Source organism: Ostrea edulis, chromosome 10, assembly GCF_947568905.1.
Source record: "Ostrea edulis chromosome 10, xbOstEdul1.1, whole genome shotgun sequence".
NCBI classification, from domain to species: Eukaryota; Metazoa; Mollusca; class Bivalvia; order Ostreida; family Ostreidae; genus Ostrea; species Ostrea edulis.
The window spans coordinates 16,988,875-17,012,010 of NC_079173.1; the positions used below are offsets into that span (position 1 = coordinate 16,988,875).

At 34.9% G+C, this 23,136-nt stretch overlaps 2 protein-coding genes across 10 annotated transcripts in view; one reads left to right on the forward strand and one right to left on the reverse strand.

Annotated features, from left to right (window-relative positions):
• Positions 1–13,752, reverse strand: part of LOC125665172 (integral membrane protein GPR155-like) — a 39,199-nt gene extending 25,447 nt beyond the window's left edge. For all 7 annotated transcript variants that reach the window (XM_056152109.1, XM_048897784.2, XM_056152108.1 and 4 more), the window contains exons 1-5: positions 13,621–13,752; positions 5,468–6,546; positions 3,884–4,198; positions 2,041–2,155; positions 1,106–1,271 (exon numbers count right to left, since the gene is read on the reverse strand). In XM_056152109.1, coding sequence (XP_056008084.1) covers positions 1,106–1,271; positions 2,041–2,155; positions 3,884–4,198; positions 5,468–5,864 — 993 coding nt within the window. In that variant the 5' untranslated portion in view covers positions 5,865–6,546; positions 13,621–13,752. The remainder of the gene's footprint in view (positions 1–1,105; positions 1,272–2,040; positions 2,156–3,883; positions 4,199–5,467; positions 6,547–13,620) is intronic.
• A 5,480-nt stretch (positions 13,753–19,232) lies between these two features.
• Positions 19,233–23,136, forward strand: part of LOC125665171 (bifunctional 3'-5' exonuclease/ATP-dependent helicase WRN-like) — a 48,517-nt gene continuing 44,613 nt past the window's right edge. For 2 of the 3 annotated variants that reach the window (XM_056152105.1, XM_056152106.1), the window contains exon 1: positions 19,234–19,387. The gene's annotated coding sequence lies outside the window, so the exon portion shown is untranslated. Of the gene's footprint in view, positions 19,388–23,136 lie in introns of all 3 variants that reach the window. The other variant, XM_056152107.1, reaches the window with a different exon arrangement.

Consider the following 23,136-nt stretch of genomic DNA (forward strand, 5'->3'; position numbering starts at 1 on the left):
ACATTTATTCACAGTGACAGTCATGGTACATTTATTCACTGTGACAGTCATGGTACATTTACTCACTGTGACAGTCATGGTACATTTATTCACAGTGACAGTCATGGTACATTTATTCACTGTGACAGTCATGGTACATTTACTCACTGTGACAGTCATGGTACATTTATTCACAGTGACAGTCATGGTACATTTATTCACTGTGACAGTCATGGTACATTTACACACTATGACAGTCATGGTACATTTATTCACAGTGACAGTCATGGTAAATTTATTCACAGTGACAGTCATGGTACATTTACACACTGTGACAGTCATGGTACATTTATTCACAGTGACAGTCAACATTTATTCACAGTGACAGTCATGGTACATTTATTCACAGTGACAGTCATGGTACATTTATTCACAGTGACAGTCATGGTACATTTACACACTGTGACAGTCATGGTACATTTATTCACAGTGACAGTCATGGTACATTTACACACTGTAACAGTCATGGTACATTTATTCACAATGACAGTCATGGTACATTTACACACTGTGACAGTCATGGTACATTTATTCACTGTGACAGTCATGGTACATTTACACACTGTAACAGTCATGGTACATTTATTCTCTGTGACAGTCATGGTACATTTATTCTCTGTGACAGTCATGGTACATTTACACACTGTGACAGTCATGGTACATTTATTCACTGTGACAGTCATGTTATATTTACACACTGTGATAGTCATGGTACATTTACACACTGTGACAGTCATGGTACATTTATTCACAGTGACAGTCAACATTTATTCACAGTGACAGTCATGGTACATTTATTCACTGTGACAGTCATGGTACATGTATTCACTGTGACAGTCATGTTATATTTACACACTGTGACAGTCATGGTACATTTATTCTCTGTGACAGTCATGGTACATTTATTCTCTGTTACAGTCATGGTACATTTATTCACTGTGACAGTCATGGTACATTCATTCACTGTGACAGTCATGTTATATTTACACACTGTGATAGTCATGGTACATTTACACACTGTGACAGTCATGGTACATTTACACACTGTGACAGTAAATCTACTCACTAAGTCAGTGGCTGTGGCGTAGTGACTAGCATACAGAAAGACAGATGGAGCTGTGGGGAATGTTCCGTACAAAAACCCAAACATGGCGTCCGATGTGGAGTTTGACACGTTGCTAATCCTCTCTATCCCGCCCACCACTAGCCAAGTCACCAGGGGCAACAGGAGTCTGCACAATAGTGAAATAAAAGTGTCAACAAGTTCAGCAATTACTCTACAATATTTACATTTCCAAGGTTTCTGCCTTTTATATCTTTACAAACTGTTAAGGTATTAACAGTGTGCAGCCATTTCCTCATGAATGCGTTGCAGTTTTGAACAATGCTTGTATGAATCTTGATTAAAAATAAACAAGCGTGTCTACTCTAACAACTAGAAATTCTGACAAAAATGAAAGCAGAAATAGAAAATACATCTTTTTTTTAAAAAATGCATGAGGGTATGAACTGCAACTCTTCATGCTGGCATACTTTCCATGAAGTGTTAATGCGTTTATGAACTCAAGTATGCTGGCGTGAAGCAATGCAATTCATACCTTCATGTATTTTCAAAAATGAAATTTAGTTGTTAAATATAAATGTAATTTTAGATGAAGGACTCTGTAACGCTAGACATCCCTTCCCTTCAGTGACCTTAACACAGTACACCTCAAATGAGTAGGAAACGATATCTTTTAGTACTCCTGTCTTTGTATATTTAAAAGATAGCATCAAGTAAGTTTCAACAAAAGCGGACAAAAAATGCTCTTAAAATTTTGTTTGTGTATGAGTAATGATTCAGATACACACAGTATATCACAATGGTGTCGTTTTCTCAAATCGAACTCAAACAAGACCCTATAGCTGAAAAATGTTACTTCTTACACCAAATTATTGTTCCATTTTCTTCTTTAATAGAAACACAGACAGGAGCCTTTTGTGTTGGTTTAAATAGCTTACCCTTTGGCTCCTATCAGCAGCAGTGGTACAACCATAGCCAGGGTGATCTGACCTTTGACCTTGCCTACCAAACTGAGGCCCAGACAGAACAGTGCAGACGCAGCATAAGCATCCCCTGAAAACAGAAATTATCAATGTCATCAAGACCAGTTACATCACATTATTAATGTCATCAAGACCAGTTACATCACATTGTTAATGTCATCATGTGGTAGTTTATATAGAACAGTTACATCACATTATCAATGTCATCATGTGGTAGTTTATCAACTATTGCTATGAAGTATAGAGATGAGGTGATAGTAGTTTTAGTACTGAGATGAGGTGATGGTGTTTTAGCATTGAGATGAGGTGGTAGTGTTTTAGTGCTCATATGAGGTGGTAGTATTTTTCATTAAAATGAGGTGGTAGTGTTTTTCATTGAGATGAGGTGATAGTGTTTTAGCATTGATATAGGATGGTAGTGTTTTTCATTAAAATGAGGTATGTGGTGTTTTAGCATTGAGATGAGGTGATAGTGTTTTAGTGGAAAGATGAGGTGATAGTTTTTATTGCAGAGACGAGTTGATAGTGTTTTTATTGAGATGAGGTGGTAGTGTTTCAGTATTGAGATGAGGTGATAGTGTTTTAGTGGAAAGATGAGGTGATAGTTTTTATTGCAGAGACGAGTTGATAGTGCTTTTATTGAGATGAGGTGGTAGTGTTTCAGTATTGAGATGAGGTGGTAGTGTTTTTACTGAGATGAGGTGGTAGTGTTTCAGTATTGAGATGAGGTGGTAGTGTTTTTAGTGTTGAGACGAGATCTGGTGGCAAGATCCATAAATAAAAATAATCTGATTCTAATTACAATGTATGTCATTTAGTATCCATAAAAGAAACAAGATGTGTTTGTGAAACACAAATGCCCCCGATAATGGCCAATTTCGATGATGGCCAAGGTCACAAAGACAAATATCTTGGTACCAGTAGAAAGATCTTGTCACAAGAAATGCTCATGTACAATATGAAAGCTCTAATATTTATCATTTAGAAGTTATGACCAATGTAAAAAAAATAAAATTAAAAGTAGGTCAAATGTCAAGGTCAAAAGGTTTAGTACCAACGGAAAGGTCTTTTCACAAGGAATACTCATGTGAAATATCAAAGCTCTACCATTTACTGTTCAAAAGTTATAAGCAAGGTTAAAATTTTCAAAAAGTAGGTTAAACTCAAAGGTCAAGGTCACTGGGTCAAAAATGTTGGTACCCACGGAAAGTTCTTGTCATAAGGAATACTCATGTGAAATATCAAAGCTCTACCACTTACTGTTCAAAAGTTATAAGCAAGGTTAAAATTTTCAAAAAGTATATCAAACTCCAAGGTCAATGTCACTGGGTCAAAAATGTTGGTACCCACGGAAAGGTCTTGTCACAAGGAATACTCATGTGAAATATCAAAGCTCTATAACTTACTGTTCAAAAGTTATTAGCAAGGTTCAAGTTTTCAAAAAGTAGGTCAAACTCCAAGGTCACTGGGTCAAAAATATTGGTACCCACGGAAAGGTCTTGTCACAAGGAATACTCATGTGATATATCAAAGCTCTATCACTTACTGTTCAAAAGTTATTAGCAAGGTTAAAGTTTCAGACAGAATTACAGAATGACAGACAGGACAAAAACAATATGCCCCCCGATCTTCGATCTCGGGGGCATAAAAAATATATATTAGTTTCTTCATACATTTCTAAAATAACGTCTTAAAATATAACTTTTAATACCTTTTTAATTCTACTGAACTTCATAGAATATCTATAACGTACATATTTGTAATTTAAAAAGTTTATGAATTTTTTCACAATACATACCAAAAACATCCAATATATCTGACAAGAAATCTGGAATATTCCGCTGAAAAACAAAGTTTCCAATTATTCCAATAAAGGTCATGAAGACGATGGGATTTGTGATGACTCCTTTGGCAACATGTAAACCAATGGAAAGTGGCATACACGACCCTTGACCTGCAATATCAGTGGATGTGTCTTCCAGCTCCCTCTCTCTGTGTTTCTGTATTTCCAGCATAACAAACCCGATCGGATTAAGAAACACCACAGAGATGGGTGCAATGAGATAGATGTATTTTAGGTATTCTGGGTGAGTGTCCTCATACAGGGCTTGTACTGGAAAGAATAAAGAAATCAACCCATCAAAACAGGACATTATTGCTAGTACACATACCAAAATTATTAGTGTACATCAGTTCCCAATCAAAACACAAAATTATTGCTACTCATATCAAAATCATCAGAGTAATATATCGATTCCCATCACAATCTTCATAATCCTAATGATAATAAATACAAGAATGAAAAAAAAAAAAAAAATGAGCAAGCTCATATACTCCTCACACCCACAATGAATGACAATGCTACACAAAAAATACAACAAACGTTTATGCCTCTGTGCTATATGCTGTAATGTTTTCACATGTAATTAAATGGCACTACTAAAGTCATTTTTTAATATTGTTTAGAAATGTAAATTGTGTAAAATATTAAAACAAAAATATTTCAGTTACATATAACTTGAAAACCAGTTTCATGCAAGTTGCACCAAATTACATTTTAGCAAAACTTATGTTCAAAATGGGCATAACTACCAGAAAAGAAATCAAATCACAATATCCTGTTTATTCTAACATCTATACAAAAGTTAAATGAAATTCTCTTCAGAGGTTTCAGAGGAGTACCAAATTGTAATATTTTGACGAAATGTAATTAGGTTCAAAAGGGGTATATATAACTCATAGAAAAAAATTCAAATAAGAATTTCCTGTGAATATATGCACATCTACACAGTATGTCTATATATCAAATACAAAGTTATAAATGAAACTTGGTTCAGCGGTTTTTAGAGGAGTTATGCCTACAAATTGTTTCAGTAGTACATTTAATTTTGGTTAATCTTCCAAGTTCAAAAGGAGGCATACAGTATTTTTTCTTCTTCTTCTATAACTGCAGGTTCTGAAAAACGGTGCCATTCCCAATGTCACACACTTAAATTGGTTTTTCTCAATTTTGAATCTAAATAGTAAGAAATTGCTAAGTTTTCATAATTCGAGGCTCGTATAGATAGGTTTAACTGTAGTTACTAATGGAACGAAAGTGCCTTCAAAATGTTAACTTGCTCACTCATTTGGAAAATATAGGTCACATATAGCACACACCCCCAAACCTCTACAAGACATGTCCAATCATATGCAAAAATAAAAAAAAATTAAATATTTATAAAAAATTTGCCTACTTTGAAATGCAGGAGAAGTTCTAATAAGGGGAAAATATGTCAGACAGACAGATCACAGCAGCATACAGGAAATGAGGATATAAAAAATGTAAGATATCTTGTGTTAGGACAATGGCTAAACAAGATCATAAAATTTCGTTACTTACATAACGGATATCCAAGTGCAAAATCATTACTCTGCGTGCAAAATATGGCAAAGAGTCCAGCAATCCCGTAGTTACGTGGCCGTTTTATAAGTAAGCATATGATGATGACTAGGAAGAAGACCACCGACTTAGCTATCAGAATACACAGCAGGAATATCCAGTTCACGTCCCCAAAGTTTAAAATGCACATGTTCTTGAACAGTAGAGCAGGCAGGCAGAACTTGGATACAAATGTGCCGATGCCCTTTCCCTGGGAGGGAGTAATGCAGTCCCATCGTCCCGCGATGTATCCCGATAAAATGATGACAAAACACTGAACAATTGCCGGGTATAAATTCTCAATGGACACGGCTCCTCCTGGGGATGATGTGGTACTATTTGTCAAGTTCAACACCATTTTGTACAATTTTTGTCCTTAGTGACTTCTATCACATGTATAATTGAACATGGTGGGTCATTAAAACAAACATTGAAAAATCTCTCCTGATTAAATGCTGTATCGGGTAATGTTATGTTCTTCTTTTCTTCAATATACTTTTAATCCACTTGTGTGTATATATATACAAGCTTGTGTGTATAAGTTTCCTGTCTTCACATCCTAGTCAACTTCTCACATAAACACGACACTAAGTTCATTCATATGCACCGCATCAGCTTTGAATTTAATTACTTCAACAACTGTGCATTATGAGCTTTATCATGTTTTTATATTCATACCGAAGATGCTGTTCCTGTCTCAATGACCTTTCAATTTGTCTTCTGGGATTGAAAGATGATGTATATAATTATTACATTATTCAACATTAAATTGTACTAATTCCTCCCTCCCCCCACACACAAAAAAAAAAATACAGCACTTCTGAAGATAAATTTAGTTTCTAAGATTGTGCTCTATATTGTCAATGCTCCTCTGTCACTAGGTATGTTGTAGACATAATGACTTGAAGTGTCCTGTTTAACATGGCCGGATCAAACTGGATGGTGACTAGAATAGGACCGGATCAGACTGGATGGTGACTAGAATAGGACCGGATCAGACTGGATGGTAACTAGTTTCTGGATAGTCTCATTATTCCAGGCTACAAAAGAAATAAACTTCACATGAAATACTGATTAGCGGTAAATAATCATGCAAACACTTCAATACAATCACTATAGTGCTAAATCCAAGATCTAAAAGGGACATAATTTTCTTTAAACTTTGAGGTTTCTTTGATCATAATTGATAAGTGGGTCTGAGGGCTGCACTTGCAGTACATTTAAAATCCAGCTGTGACGTCATTCTATTGTAATAGCGCTCCATTATTTTTCAGGTATGGAGAGCTTCAGACAACTACTTAGTAATGTTTTGTTGAGTTGAATATGATTTTTTTAATGAACACATTCCCCCTAATCCCCCTGGCCTCTGTCACAGTTTTAACAAAATGTAAAGAGTAATTTTCATATATTAAAACCTTAAAGGGCACAGATGAGAGTCGAACCCAAGACTTTTCACATGAAAGGCAGAAGCTTTAACCACTGAGCCACTGAATACAATGGCAACTTTGGAAACATTTTTTGTATGACAATACTCTATATACTAGTATTATATATAATTCTGATAACTAATAGTACTTATATAATTTATTGAACGAATTTCCTAATATGAGTTACAATTATAGTAAGATTTAAACTGGGGCTGGATTTTAAGTCGGTCAATGTCCTCATTCCTCTCCATTCCTTAGAAGTGATGGACCTTGGCCCCTTCAGGGCATCGGCTCCATTACTTTTAGGGAATGGAGAGGTACTACACGGACATTAACCTATACGTATTCATCAAAACACTGATCTACCAACAATGATTAACTCCATTTAAAGTGAGCATGTTTCATATGCATCTTTATTTTATGGACTCTTCTTGTTTTCTATTCACTAGGTACATACATTACGTAGGGATATATATATATATATATAAAAATATATATATATATATATATATATATATATATATATACACACACACACACACACACATTGTGGAATCATTTCTCTGGGGGTTAATTTTCAAGGATTTCATGGGTATCCATTATCATGTTGAAATAAAAAATCTGCATTATGTTTCCATGTACAAAGATCACATCCATGAATTTCCAACCCTACTATAAAATTTTGTCAGTCCATGAAAATTCTTCCCCACGAATTTCTATAAATCAACAGATAGACTATAATACAAAAAAATCATCATCAGAGATTATAATAAAACAAGAAACATTACTTTTATCTTCAAAATATCTGCATATAATTCTAGTCACATCTGTCACAAGATTTTCATCAATAGTAAAGATTGATACTAAAATTTGCATATTGAATAGGCCTGTGGGCCTTAACAGTCACCTGAGTATCATACAACAATAAGTGTTGTATGTTAACGGTGCAGTGAGAAAATCCCTGGGAACCAATCGTAATCAGTCCGTTCTTTAACATTTAAACTGATTTATTTGGTTTTAGACATCAACATATTCTATAAATAAAAGAATTAAAATCATTTTTTTCAGGATACATGTATTTGCATAAACCCAGCTCCCTAAATTGTGTTTGTAAACACTGAGTTAATCAATATCTAGAGTGAGACATATGATTCAGAAATATTTCTAAGGACTGTTAACAAACGCTTGTACGCTACCTTTAGCAGAGGCGAGAACACCAAGATTTCTAAAGAGGATGCCAATAGCATTCAGCATTTTGACATAGATTACTGCTAAATCAATTTTAAGGGAGCAAGCAAAAAAAAAAAAAAAAAAATAAAGAACTGAAAAGTTTTCTTGCAAAAGCTTTTAAATTTTTTCAAGGTCGTCAACTTAAAATAGTGCCATGTTGATATAGCTGAGTCATGAATGTAACATATAAATAATGTAAACATAAATACAGCTCATGCCCTAACTTTACTAGCCTGATGCCCGAGGCTAGCTAAAACTGGTCAGAGCTAGTAAAAATCTAAAATGACACTTAATGGTGACTTTGAAACTAAACACATGTCTAAAAGGATTTTAGTCAGCGAGGATATATCTTTGACCTTCAAAATTAATGCTTTCGATGTTTTGAAGGAAAACACGACAAAGTGAAAAAACAGGGAAGAAACTCATGGTAAGTTATAGAACTACGAGAAGAGGAAAGGGACCTTACACATGGTGCCAAGAGAGGCCAAAGAAAATAACCATTCTGACAAATTGAAATGGAATAAAATGATGCATCATGAAAATTTATCCATTTTTTGGGCTAGTAATATTCTCCTGGTACAGCTGTCATATTCACTAGCCCTATTGGCTAGTAGCTCAGAAAAGTTTTTGTGGAGACTGTCCTACACCAGAAATCTTGATCCACAGACAATGAATTCCAGTGTTTGTTGCCTTTACATGTATAAAGACAATCTGTTAAAAGGTTAGTTTCTTTTTTAACCCCAGCCATCTTTAGATTGATTTTTTCATATTCTCTGAATTTTGAGGCAAGTGAGAAGACAAAAAACTTTAGATGTCAATGCATATAAATGTTCTCAAAATCTAATTTTGTTTCAAATCAATCATGAAAAATAAATTGGGCACATATGGCACCTTTGTTGCCCCTGGCTCTTTCAAGATTTCTCAGCTTTAATATAGTTACATCATTTAAACTGATAGAGGTTTCTGATAAATTAAGAAAGCCATTTACATTTTACTTTCAGTGCAAGTACAGTGTCAAAGTTTAAACAATTTGTCTATAATAAGTAATTTGATATAAAAAAAAAACCAAAAGTTCTTAACTTACCGATTGATGTGAATGTATACTGAGAAGTCAGCATTTGTTATTATTCAATTTTTGAGAACACATGGACAGACATGTGGATGTTCATCATAAACAAGAGCAGTCACTGATAATGGTAGATTACTGTATCTAAATAAAGCATCAGTAGTGACTATCACAATCTATATAGTTCACTGTACGTACAAGCACCTGCTCATAATGCATGTCAATAAATCTGATAAATATATCTATAAAATGTAGAGCAGGGTTTCATATGGTTTTATATGATGGTTTTATAAGATATAAATCTGTAATTGAGAAAAACCGCTCAGTTGTCTTTCACATTCTTGAGTGTTTTCTTCTTGTTTTTTTTTTTAACTTACAGTTTCAAGAATGATTGATAAAAGATCAAATATAAGGCATAGAAGTAGGGCATACCATCTATTTTTACTAAAACTGACTTGCATAAAAAGCTTTAAAATGTTTAAATGGTACAAAGATGGATTAGTGTATTCAGAGTAAAGACTCAGAAAAGGGTTACAGCATTATTTCCCCTGTCACAAACTGGAAGGTTTTTTTCCATATAGTCCTGTGGGGATCCGGGTTAGAATAGATCCTCAGTACCCCTTGTTAATCGTAAGAGGCGACTAAATGGGACGGTCCTTCAGATGAGACCACAAAAACCGAGGTCCTGTGTCACAGTAGGTGTCACTGTGGCACGATAAAGATCCCGCCCTGCTCGGAGGCCATAAGCGCCGTGCACAGCACTAAATTTTGCAGCCCTTCAAAGGCAATGGTGACATGACATCTCCATATGAGGGAAATATTCTTGAGAGGGACGTTAAACAATATTCAATCAATCAAGCAATCTTTCTATAAATATACATAAATACACCATTTTATCAATCAAATGTACGATTTTCTGATGTTTGACATCTTTGACAAGGTTCAACAATGGAACATGCACATTTAATTTGGTATTATACTGACATAAGCAGGGTATCCGAGATAACTCATATTTGAAATATACAGATATTTGAACAAGATCAACATGAGGAAAAACCTGAAAATTCAAACACTAGAACATTAAGATATTTGCAAACCACAAGCCATTCGGGCAATCATTTTCAGGAAATTCACATGTCCGAACTCAATTTCACTTGCCCGAAAAAAGACTGACATTAAATAATGAAAGTCGTTGAAAACGAAAGTAAATTATACGCATGCGAAATCTGAATAATTTTCAAGACAAATCCGGAACAGACCAAGTGAAGATGCGTAATTAATGGGACGAATGACTTTGCTTGGGGCGAGTTATTCTAATTCTATGACTTGAGCATGCGCGTAATATTTATTTACTTCCAATTGTCAAATTAAAACTCCGACGGGTAAATTTTTTTTTACAAGCCAGTCGGACTTGTTGCCAAGCGGATTTTACAAGTCCGACAGGAAAATCACTGGCTGCGGGCGTTCGGACTACCGCTAATTTCGCAGACTGTAGAAGAGTGGAGAATATAAGCTTGTATTTAATACTCATGTATAAAGTGGTTAAGGGGCTGGTCCCATCACTACCAACAGATTGGTTGGTGAAAATTTTGAAACCCTAAACGTTGAATCAAAACAAGATCCCATAGAGAGTATGAAACCGAAAACATATTGGATAAACATATCTGTATCAACAGTAAATTACTAGTCATACCACAGTGGCTTGTTATCCAGTTTGTTCTTCCCAATCTATATATATACAGTCAAACCTGTATTAAGAGACCATCCAACGGAGAATGGAAAAAAGGTCACATATGACAGGTGGTCTCTTAATACAGGTTGCCTATTTTCCGCAGTTAATGGATAAAATTTCGTAAATAATTTGTATAATGGAGAAAATGACTACATGTATTTGGAATTTATCATTAAGAATATCAAGTACGGTTTTAATAGTTGTAAAATAAAATTAATAATACACTGTTGTTAAAAATCTAGAATATGATGTGTTGTATCATAATTTTTTATTCATCAAAAATTACATTTTTAATCTATTTAAGAATGATAAACTTTGCATGCATTTCATATTACACATCTACATGAGATTTAAAAATTATTTATGAACTGCATGTAGATTTTCTAAAACTTAAAAACACTTTGTTGTAAAGAGTATTTATGTATAGCCTACTTGTACAGTGTGACTAAAAAATGCAATGCTTGTGGTAAGAAAGCAGATGGTGAAGTGTTGCGTCTCCTTTTGTACAATACATGCTGGAAAAATGTTTTCAATTTGAGAAACATTAAATAAATCACAATATCAATTGTACATGCACAGCAAATCCTTTAAGCTTAGAACTAATGCAGGCAATTTTCTTGAACTCGGACGTGTCAAATACTCGGAACATGTCGAAGTGAGCCGCTAATTCCGGTCATTATTCTGGAAACCTCTAGTATCTCATGCAGGAAAAACTGCGAATACTCCGTTTAAAATTTCAGTCCTAAGCACAATATTTACCTGATTTATATCACAATGGGGCAAATTTTTACTCTGTTGAACATAATGGTATAACAAGTGGTAGATTTTCATTTCCGATCTAGCCTACCCGGCACTTCTTAAAGTTTGTCGAAATTCACACCTTCAAATACACTGTCCTTGATTCCCTGATCCTTGATTTTCTTAAATAAACATCAACTCAGGTTTTATTAATTAACCACACACGACACTGAATGTTGACAGCTTAAGTATAATAATTTATTCAGAGGGCCGACTAAACAAGATCATCGCCAAACTGTGCGTATCAAAACGAAAGTGTTAGGGGCGATAATTCCCAGAATAGTCGGCTCAACTGAAATCGAAAGTAGTAATCACGTTGTAATCGAAAAATGTACAGTCGTTAAATAGAGGTAAAATTTCGTGAAAATACACGAAAAGGTTGTAAAAATCATGGTCGTTGGTCGCGTCAGACAGGTGGTCGTTTAATACAGGTACAATATATAGAGTAACGTCTTGGGGGGGAACTTTTTATGGTCACATACGACAGTGAGTCGCTTAATACAGTGGGTCGCTATGGCAGTTTTGACTGTATATAAATATCTAACATTAAATATTTACAGGCAGTGTTCGAAATCAACCATAGACTGAGTCTATGTCAAATGACACTGATCTATGCCAATTGTAATTGCGATAGACCATATTGTCTATGCCGATTTTCTAGATTTAAAGCAATAAAGTTATCTCATAGGACCCTGCATGGTCAGTTGATGCCTGATAAACGTTATGAGGTAGGAAGGATATTGTTATGGAAATGGAAAGAAAGTATGCTTTCTAAGTAAATTAGAAGTAAATGAAAATGTTTTTTGTGATGTTTCTTTTCAATGTTGCAGTCTATGCCAATTCTTTGATTCAGAGGTCTATGTCATCTTGTTTTGGCATAGACCATGTGGTCTATACCAAGTTTAAAACCAATTTCGAATACTGTACAGGTTGGAAACACATCCCCTAAGCGAGATATTCTCGCTAAATCGCAATTATCCCTCTCTAGCGAGAGTATTTATATCCTGTACAACCGAGAAAAACACCCTTGGATTACATCTCTTCATGTTTCACACGAAAAGAAGAAAAAGTGCTAAAATACCTCATACCTCTGCAAATATATAAATCAAAACAAAATCACTCATGATGTGCATTGGATTTCAGCCTCCTTCCCTCTTACGCAGCAACATTGATATGAAATTTTTTTACCGTGTTGTAAATTTTATAGACAATTCGCGTCATGCTGAGTGTGTCGCCCTTATTCAACATTGCATGAAATTTGTCATTATTTTCAATAAAGACACCAAAAACACCCCTTTATGGTAATGTTTACCTTCTCACTAGAGAAGGATAATCGCGTTTTAACATGTTTAACGAGAACATCACACGACAGGAAGTGTTCCCAACCCGATTTATACATAACATGCATAATACTGAGAACAAAATGGATAAGATGCCCCTGTGGTCATACCCACAAGTGCTTGGGTCATACAGTTGATTATTTACATATGTATAACACTGTATAAGGTTAGATGTGTATTCGTATCACGTATGTTATGACCCAGCACGCTCAACAAGCAGAAGACACTCTTTCGTTATGAAAACAACAATCGATGAGAACCATCAGCTCGACTTTGTTGAACATGCCAGATCAGTTGAGACCTATCTTCCGTTGCGCAAAAACCAGACTTGGTAGCTGCTACGTACCAGATACAGAATCTTCTCACCGAGGAAATTCGCACTCAAAACATATTTAATTAGGAAGCAATTAATTTTGAGGAATTCCAGCGAACAAAAACTTCATAAACCGCATATCACAATGACACAAATTAGGATTATATTAAGAAAATACAACAAAATTCAAACAAAATATAAGCCATACCTATATTACAAGATAGCAATATCCGAGTTTGGCGAGTATCGTGACGGACTTCGCTGTTAGCTAAGTGCGTACTCGGCTCACCTCGGACAATTACATGTAATAAGAGGTGTGCCGAGCAAAGTAGCGAAATAGATGGCGCCACCTTCAATGATAACAACTGTAGATAGATTGATCACATTCGTTTCGATTTTGAGATGAATTTAGCGTTTGAACAAATTCGAACACGTAAAATTATCATATTCAGAATATTCTCCTGAATTCCATGCGCGAATTCAGAGGAGGGGTTCAGGGGGTGATATCCTTCCCTTTTCAAATGATTCTACTATCGAGATAGTAACGTTTTATCCATAGTATACCCCCCCCCCCCCCCCGCACATATAGGACATACATGTATATTAAGGGTGTTCTCTCCTGGTTTGAATTTTTTCAAAAGTATCAAACTTTTTGGATAAACCATTTTAACTGACACATCTTTATCAGAAAGACATTTAAAGCATAAAAAAGAATACGCATGTTAGTGCGGACTTTAAAGAATCGCAGCCCCTCGAAGTTGTCGCCCCTTTGCTGAAATTTAATTTTTCATGAAAATCGCCATTTTTCAGTAGAAACACATTATATAACAAATATTAAGGACAGAATAATATTATCCGATCTGTTGTCTATAAAATAATACAGTGTGTTTATTGTATGTGTGATAGAGAACAGATTTTTGATATGGATGAAAAGTGGAGGATATGTACAATAAAAATAAAAGAGCACAATTCGTGCCCACGGGAATTCCAACATATTGCTGTGTAAAGCGTCGAAGGATCGTACATGTACGTTTGATGTTAATGATTTCGGAGGTCTTGTGATTCAAATTTTCTAAAAGTGCCTTATAGATTTTAGAATCCATATTTGATTTATACCACTTGTCGCCTATATGTCGTGGCACATCGCGTTTGAAGTTTCTCCTTCACCTCAGTTGGTGTTTTGGTGAGCTCGAGGAGCAAAGATATGGGCTTAGTAGAACACCTACTAAATCCAGCAATGCATCTCTTTTGTAAGGGCTTTTGTGAAGTTTTGGAATCTAGTATAGGTACGGTAACTCATATTTATTCGTTCTAGTGACAGGGGTATTAAATGTGTCTGAAATAGAAGCGTGGTTTTGAAGGATTAATTCGTCTTTTGAGAGAGCAAGTGTGATGAATTTCGTCTTTTGAGAGAGCAGTGTGATGAATTTCGTCTCTCTGACGATTTTCGTCTTTTGAAAGAGCAGTGTGATATGAATTTCGTCTTTTGAGAGGGCAGTGTGATGAATTTCGTATCTCTGATGAATTTCGTCTTTTGAGAGAGCAGTGTGATGAATTTCGTCTTTTGAAAGAGCAGTGTGATATGAATTTCGTCTTTTGAGAGGGCAGTGTGATGAATTTCGTATCTCTGATGAATTTCGTCTTTTGAGAGAGCAGTGTGATGGATTTCGTCTTTTGAGAGAGCAGTTGGAGAATAAGCTGTACATAGGATTACCGAACGTAGTATCAGAACCTAGCTCGTTTGAAATACAGTTGTGATATTGAACTTTACAAACAATTTTTAGACAATATGTCGTTAAATATAGCTACAAGCTTTGTCAGATTGAAAAATGAAGACGATGGATAATGATCAATCTCATAGAACCAGTCCGTATTCCTCATATAATCCAATTCTTTTATCACTGCTGGTTTACTAAACATAGAAGGATATCTCTTAAAGCTAGAGAGATATTTCTCAAAGAGAAAGAGATATCTCTCTAGCGTAAAGAGATATATCTATATCAATGTAAAAAGAGGTATCTCTTTAAATTAGAGAGATATCTCTTTAAGTTAGAGAGATATCTCTTTAAAATTTTCAATAAGAGATATATCTTTAACTTAAAGAGATACCTCGTTGACCTCCCCCAGATTCAAAGAGAATCTCCCCGGTGATCATAATGACTTCTCCCTGTTGCATCGCCATTAATATGACGTAACCTTATATTTCAACCAATCAAAATACTTTTAGTGTAAAAATGGCGGAAAACATTGAAGAGATGCATGGTTGGAGAAACATAATTCTTATTTAAATTAAACAAATATAACTTGTTAAATGAGGTTTGATTGTAATTCTATCAAATCAAATTAGTACCGAGGGATCAGATGAACCCTCGGTACTTTTAATTTGATAGAATTTGGTATAACTGTAAATGTAAATCCAGTCTAGCTCACATATTTTAATCAATTTATTGTCTTTGTTTTTTGTTACCTATAATAATTTCACATGAGGTAAACGCAAAATCTTCGCCCGGGATTGCAGCCATCATGGTAAGATTTGCTTTGGCGGGCGTCCGGTTTAGGGAGAATTCCTTTAAGTATTCAAACTATAATTAAAACAAATACATGTATTGGAAAGATATATCTCTTTGAGAGATACCATCTTTTTCAACTATTAAAGACATATCTCTTCTGGCTACTTTCAGAGATCTCTCTCCAGGAATTGTCAAAGAGATATCCCTTTAAGTGAGGGATATATCTCACAAAGTAAAAGAGATATCTCCTAGAGTAAAAGATATATCTTTTTAAGTGAAAGAGATATCTATCTCGAAGTGAAGGAAATATCTCTCTAATTGAAAGAGATGTCTCTTAGAGTAAAAGAGATATCTCTCTAAGTGAAAAATATCTGTTTTTAGAGAGATATCTCTTAGAATTAAGAGATATCTCTCATTTTAAAGAGATATCTCTTTAATTTTTTTCTCCGAATAAATAGTTAAAAAAAGGGCCTGCCATGTAGGCTTTTTATCCATTTTGATAAGATATATCAAATTCTTCCTTTTCATATTTAGTCCGTCGTCTGGCATAATCTTCCAGAGAAATCATCATAGAGATGAAGTTCTCTTGCCAATATTGAAAGACCGAGGTTCTCTGAATTTGGGACCTTTTAAATAAGTGACTTCAGGTCTCGGTCATAGTTGAAAAAAGGACAAGAACATGTTGTTGGATTTTGTGTAAGATAGTCTATATCTGGGCTCTGTAAAGTTTGTGATTAAAAAGTTCGGATAGAATAGATGAAGAGACTTCGTGCAGACTCGAATTGATGGCGTAGTTTGGAAGGGTTATCATTCATAACCCGTGGTGGGCAACTTCAATTATCATAGAATCGAGACAGTATATACTGATGTTGGAAAATCCAAGTATGGGCTAGCTTATTGGCTTCTTCAAATAACGTACGTTCAAAACTCTCAAAGGAACAGAGTAAAGTTGTGATGCAGACATAATTGTCTGTTGAAGAAATGTAAAAGTGAATCAGTTGTGATATCTTGTATATGTACGATCGATGTCCATGACTACGTTAACGTCATCGTGCACTTGGGGAAGAGTCCCATCACATTAACTAGGCTTTCCCGTGTGGACTATAGTCAGATTTCCCACGTTATAAGACTCAACTTTATGACAAACGGAATTACTTCAGCATCTCCATCGTCAACTTTTCATATTTATGTGGTTATTATCACCTGTATATGGTGTTTATTTCATACGCACGAGTGTGTTCTGCGTATGATCAATTTTAAAATCGAGGTAGGCTACTGACATATAGGTTGATGTTACAGGGAACTCTCGTTTAAAGTCAGTGTTTTGAAAATTTCATATCTAATTTACTCAAATACCTGCTGCCAGTAGGCCGAATGTACAAAGGTCCATTGATCTCATTGTCGTAGTTGAAAAAAATAACGCAAAGTTTTCGCGAATAAACACGTACCGTAGCGCGAAGAATTCCATACAAATATAGCTATGCAAAACAGGAACTTGTTGTTTGTACGAATACTGACTTTTATGCATTTATAAATAACCTTGTAGAAAGTAAACAACTATATTCACACGCTAACACACCTACATTTTACACATGCTTCATTTCAGAATGTTTAGCAAGTTTTATTGGATGCAAAGTAGAATCCATTTTGATTAATACCAGCGTTGTGATTCACGTGATAACCCGAAAAACCCGTCAGAATGTCGCTAGATAGAAAGTACTTGGTGGTGTAAGTCATCATTGTTTTTCGATGTAATAGATGAATCCATTTATTTCAAAGGTTATGCCCCTTGGTTACTATTATTGGGTAAAATCCATAAAATTCTTACAGCAACCTTTGTAGCTTACCGTTTTATAACACATTGATTTTATAACTTCGTAAAATTTCACTTATTTGATGTGCTTTTGGTTTGGCTTTTAACATATTTAACATATTTTATTGCCTATAGAGTGACCTCCCCTATGACAATTAATCACATAAGTTCTAAAATCTGAGTACGATGAAATCAAAGGTCAATAAGATGATCTGCTTACATAAATTATATCAAGAGATCTACAAAAATAAAAAAGTTATACTAGAATTGCTGGACAAGTTATCGCTATTCTGTTGAAGTCACTATAATGAGCAAATTAATTATTTCATGCTATACTTTTATATTTTTTTTTTATATTTTTTTTTTTATATTTTTTGGAGCGCGTTATAATCGATGGGGTATATGCCAATGCAACATTTCCTGTTTATAAGCAACACTTGCGCTTAAGGTAGAGATTGATAGGTTGATGCTAAAAAAATTAACCATTGAATTTTTTTAATTTCGATATATGTTCATGATGAAGCTTTGATATAAAACATATTAAAAAATCAATGTTGGTAATCGACCTTGTTTTTGAGAAATATGTGACCGGTCAACAGGAAATGCTTATTCCTCCTGGGCACCTGGTTCCACTTCTGGTGTGTCTAGAGGTCAATGTTGTTCGCCCGACTCTTATTTTTGTATTCTTTAAAAGAATTATGAGATTGATCAATGTTCCTTATCATCATGCCAAGTGTATTGATCCATTCATGTACAGGTAAGAAACATAGGGGCCCTAGAACTGTCCCTTGTGGTACACCAGAAATGACAAGAGCTTGCTCTGAGATGTATAGCTCTATATATAGCTTCTAGTATAACTCGTTGTTGTCTATTTTTTAAGGAATGATTGTATCCAGGTCCTTGTTTTGGTGTCTATTCCATAGTATTTTAGCTCGTGTATCAGGGGTTGATCAACATGGAACCTTATCAAATGAGTTTTTGATAATTTCGTTTTTATAAAATTCCTCAATTTTTCTATTCTAAAATAGATACTGTATTATCTTCCCTGAACTGCCCCAAGATTACAGAAAATACCTTCCTTCATTACTAAAATTAACGAACTCTTACCGACACAGGGGGTTGGGGGGTCCCATGTCGCACTCTTCCCCCTTAGCTAGCTGGAGTTATCGGATAGCTGAACCCAATCCACGAATTTGTTATTATACGACAACCAAAATAATACCATGTGTTAAAAATTAAAATCTTTCCTGGCCTTGCATTTGAATTTTTTGGGATCTTTGGATCATTGGATCATTCCCCGCACGTACCCCCTTTCGACCCCCCCTCCCTTAATATTGTCAGTCCTGGATCCGCCCTTGAGTGCTTGAAGTGAATAAAAAAAAAACGTAATTGCAAAATGAGTCAAATATTTAATTTCATTTTTCAACGAAGGATCTGGGGTAAGTGGATAGGAGGGTAACATCAAATCTTGAGAAAAGTACGAAACAGTTTCTGTACGAGTTCATTCATCAATAAACAATATGGCGGCAAAAACCAAATGTTTTTCAATGTGATGTCTTCTGTCACTGTCCTTATAACTATGCGAAATAGTGAGAGTGTTCGCACCTCTAAGGAGTGCAAGATTTCATGCTAAATAATAATAAATAGCACATGTAAGTATAACCTCTTATCATAAATTGGTCAATTTAGTTTGCTTTTCGATGTCGATTAGCACAGGTGCTTGGGTCCACATCTACACATCTTATCTAACCTTATACATATGTAAATGTATAAGGTTAGATGTGTATTCATATATTATGACCCAAGCACCTGTGTCGATTATCGGTAAGTAGGAACTCGGAACATTACATCATGTGCGAGAGTAGTTTTAGCAAATTTAATCGACCAATAAATAGAGCGTCTCCATTTCATTTATTATGCTTTCAGTTGATATAAAAATACACAAATTGTAATACTTGGCCAAAAAGAAACTACCATGGCAGGGGTCGAAATTAACTTTTTCTACCACAGGCTAATTTTAGCCTGTGGGTAAAAAATCCACAGGCTAAAATGTAAACCTACAAGCTAAATTAAAAATAATAAAGCAGTGCTCTTTTTTATATATTTTTTTTAATCAATGATTTTCCCTATCATTACTGAGCCTAGTGGGTCAACAGGCATCCTTTGGACAAGACACTAAGTTACGTAAGTCATATGGTGCAATGTTTAGGTCTCTTGATTATCGCACCTCTAACAGTCTAATCCACAACTTGTTTACCGCAGGTCTAGATCCAGTCTTCCAATTTCATGCCACATCAGGGTTGTCACTAGTGATTTTTTAAAGCGAATAGAGGACTCGTGGTTTTATAAGCAGCACGATCATGAATCCTATGAACTTTTTTTGATAATCAACTACGTGGTGAGCAATGCACTCATGTCATCACTACAACCCGACCTCAATGTGACAATAAATTTAGATAGGACATTCTCAGGATTCTGATAAAAATAACTACCGGAAGACTTGATAAAACATAGACTCCGATATTTTTTTTTTAGATAAATGAATAACAAAAACCTCATACTTGGAATTCAATTTAATCACCCCAATAGGTGAACAGGACTCGTGGCACATGTCGATATGCGATGTCCGACCTCTAAAGCATTTGTTTGACTCCGAGTTTCTTAAAAAATCATAAAAGAAAAATCCGGATAGAAACGGTTGTTGAAATCGGTGGTTCATGTAAGCGTTTGTATGATTCAAGTTTAAAAAAAGCGAATAGCGCATCACCGTATAAAACGGATACGATACGATCATAGTTTGTAAGTCACCACTCGCTAAGATTTTCGAGTGTCCGTGAACTTTACTCGCTATTTTTCAAATGTACTCGCATTTTGCTAGTATTTCTCGCTAATTTCAGCTCTGCATGGTGAAAGTTGAACCAAGGAAGACAATCTCTGCGTTTATTTATTCAGAAGTAACACAAGTTGATAATTATATCTGTTCATTTTATTCTCATACAACATGTACAAATTGCAAACATTCACTTACTACTTCTGAATACACCCTAATGCAAAAATTTTGTTGACTTTGTATAGTGTCACCTTGGTATATTGCCTTCCGCGCACACCACCATCAAAATGTATAGAATGGATGTCTAAACACATTAAAAACTCTTAATATATTCCCAAACTCGCCTATCACCACCCTCGCACACCACCATCAAAATGTATAGAATGCATGTCTAAACACATTAAAAACTCTTAATATAATCCCAAACTTGTCTATCGCCATCCTCGCACACCATCATCAAAATGTATAGAATGCATGTCTAAACACATTAAAAACTCTTAATATAATCCCAAACTTGTCTATCGCCATCCTCGCACACCATCATCAAAATGTATAGAATGCATGTCTAAACACATTAAAAACTCTTAATATAATCCCAAACTTGTCTATCGCCATCCTCGCACACCACCATCAAAATGCATAGAATGGATATCTAAACACATTACAGAGTTCGTACAGGTCCTTGGATCCTTGTTAAGTCATGGAATTTTAATTTGAAAAGTAAAAGCCTTGAAAAGTCATGGAAATCAGTATTGTTGCCAAAAGTCCTTGAATAGTCCTGGAAAATTATATAAATGGCAAATTATTTTTTATTAGGTGTTAAAATCATCAATCATTGATCTTTTATTTGTCTCCCGATGTTGTTTTTCTAGGTCAAACTGTTTCTTCCCATTGTAAACAAGGAACCAGTTAATGTTTAGCATGGTTTCCTTTTTAATACGTAGTTTCCGGCCTGCCTAATACGGAAGTTCCGAGTTCACCAAGAGTTATTTCCCTTTGTCGAACTCTTCCGTAAATTATGACGTAAAATATGATGACAGTGGGTACATTTGCTAATTACTATCGTTGTATTATTTCTTAAAAGATGATATCCAGAGTTTCTGAGACTATCCTATCTTAGGGAAAAGGCAACTTTAGTGAGTTTATGAGTATTGGATAACAAAATGGCTCAAACAAATATTGTTACTTGCCATCGTTCTTTGATAAAAGCGTCACTCATGTAGAAGAGGAAACGAATAATGATTCAATGGCCAATTTGAAGATCTTATTCAAACAAATTATGCTTGATATGGCCAGAATATGCATACCAGTGATTGATATATTAAACAAAAGTTACGCTTTTATTACATTAATCGTATGTAATCGTTATGTACAATGCCAGTCTACGATATAATGTATACATTGTGTACCCACCATACGTCATAAAATGCGAAAGAGTTCGACAAAGGGAAATAACTTTTGGGTAACTCGGAACTTGCGTATTGAAGACCTACAGGTAATTGAAGAGTTATCGCTCTTGCGCTAGGTCGTCTAATAGAAAGAAAAAAAAAAAAAACATCGTTTTTCTTTAGTTATATCTCTACTACACGATACAAAACACAATTTAATAAATCCCATCCCAAAAAACCCAACAAAACGACGACACAAAATGCACGTGATATCCAACACTTGCACACTTTTTTCACCAACGAGAAACACGGAGAACAAACGCAATCCACTTTTTAAAAAATAAATGCACTAATATTAAGATCACATTTATAACACTAAATGATGGCACTAAAATCACATGCACATCAAAAAAAGATATCAAGGGATTTTAAAATGTTCACTGAGCTAAATGCCTTGCACGAATCGGCCGATAGCACTGGGCAGTTTGATCGGCGTATTTATGGACAAAATCTAACAACACTCAAACTATTATGTTAAAATAACTGGCAATTGTTTTAATTGAACACTACCTTTTCTCACCTAACTATGTCCAAGCCGTTATCCAAGCTGTTTCAACTGTGATACGATAAATTTTGTCCTACATGCTGTCCGTAAATAGAGTTTTAAAATGGAAAGCAATCACACGATGCTAAACATGCATATGGTTGAGAAATTATTATTTCTTTGATCATCAAAATATGAAAAATGAAGAAAATTTTATTGAGCACAATTTCTAAATAAACATCATTTAATTGCTTATCACTGGCTTTGATACAGGGTATTCACTTGTATTGATATGCTAGATCTATCAAAGCGTGATCAGTCAAGCGTCTCTAATCCCCTAACAGACCAGGAAATTTACATGGTGACTGGGGCAGCCAAGGTGTGAATGGCTTATTATTTTGAGAATCACTATTGAATAATTAGGGGTTTATTAAGTTTTTATTGGAATTTTTAAAAGGTAATACCAGGGAGCTATATACTAGTATATAGGTCCCTGGTAATACCAGTCCCAGCATCTTAGGACAAGGTATTAACGAGGTCTATTTATTCTAAGAAAAGGAAAAGCCTAATTGAAGAAATAGAAGAAATGAAAGTTAAGAAAAAAAGGTTTGAAAAGGACATTAGCACTTTAGAAATATC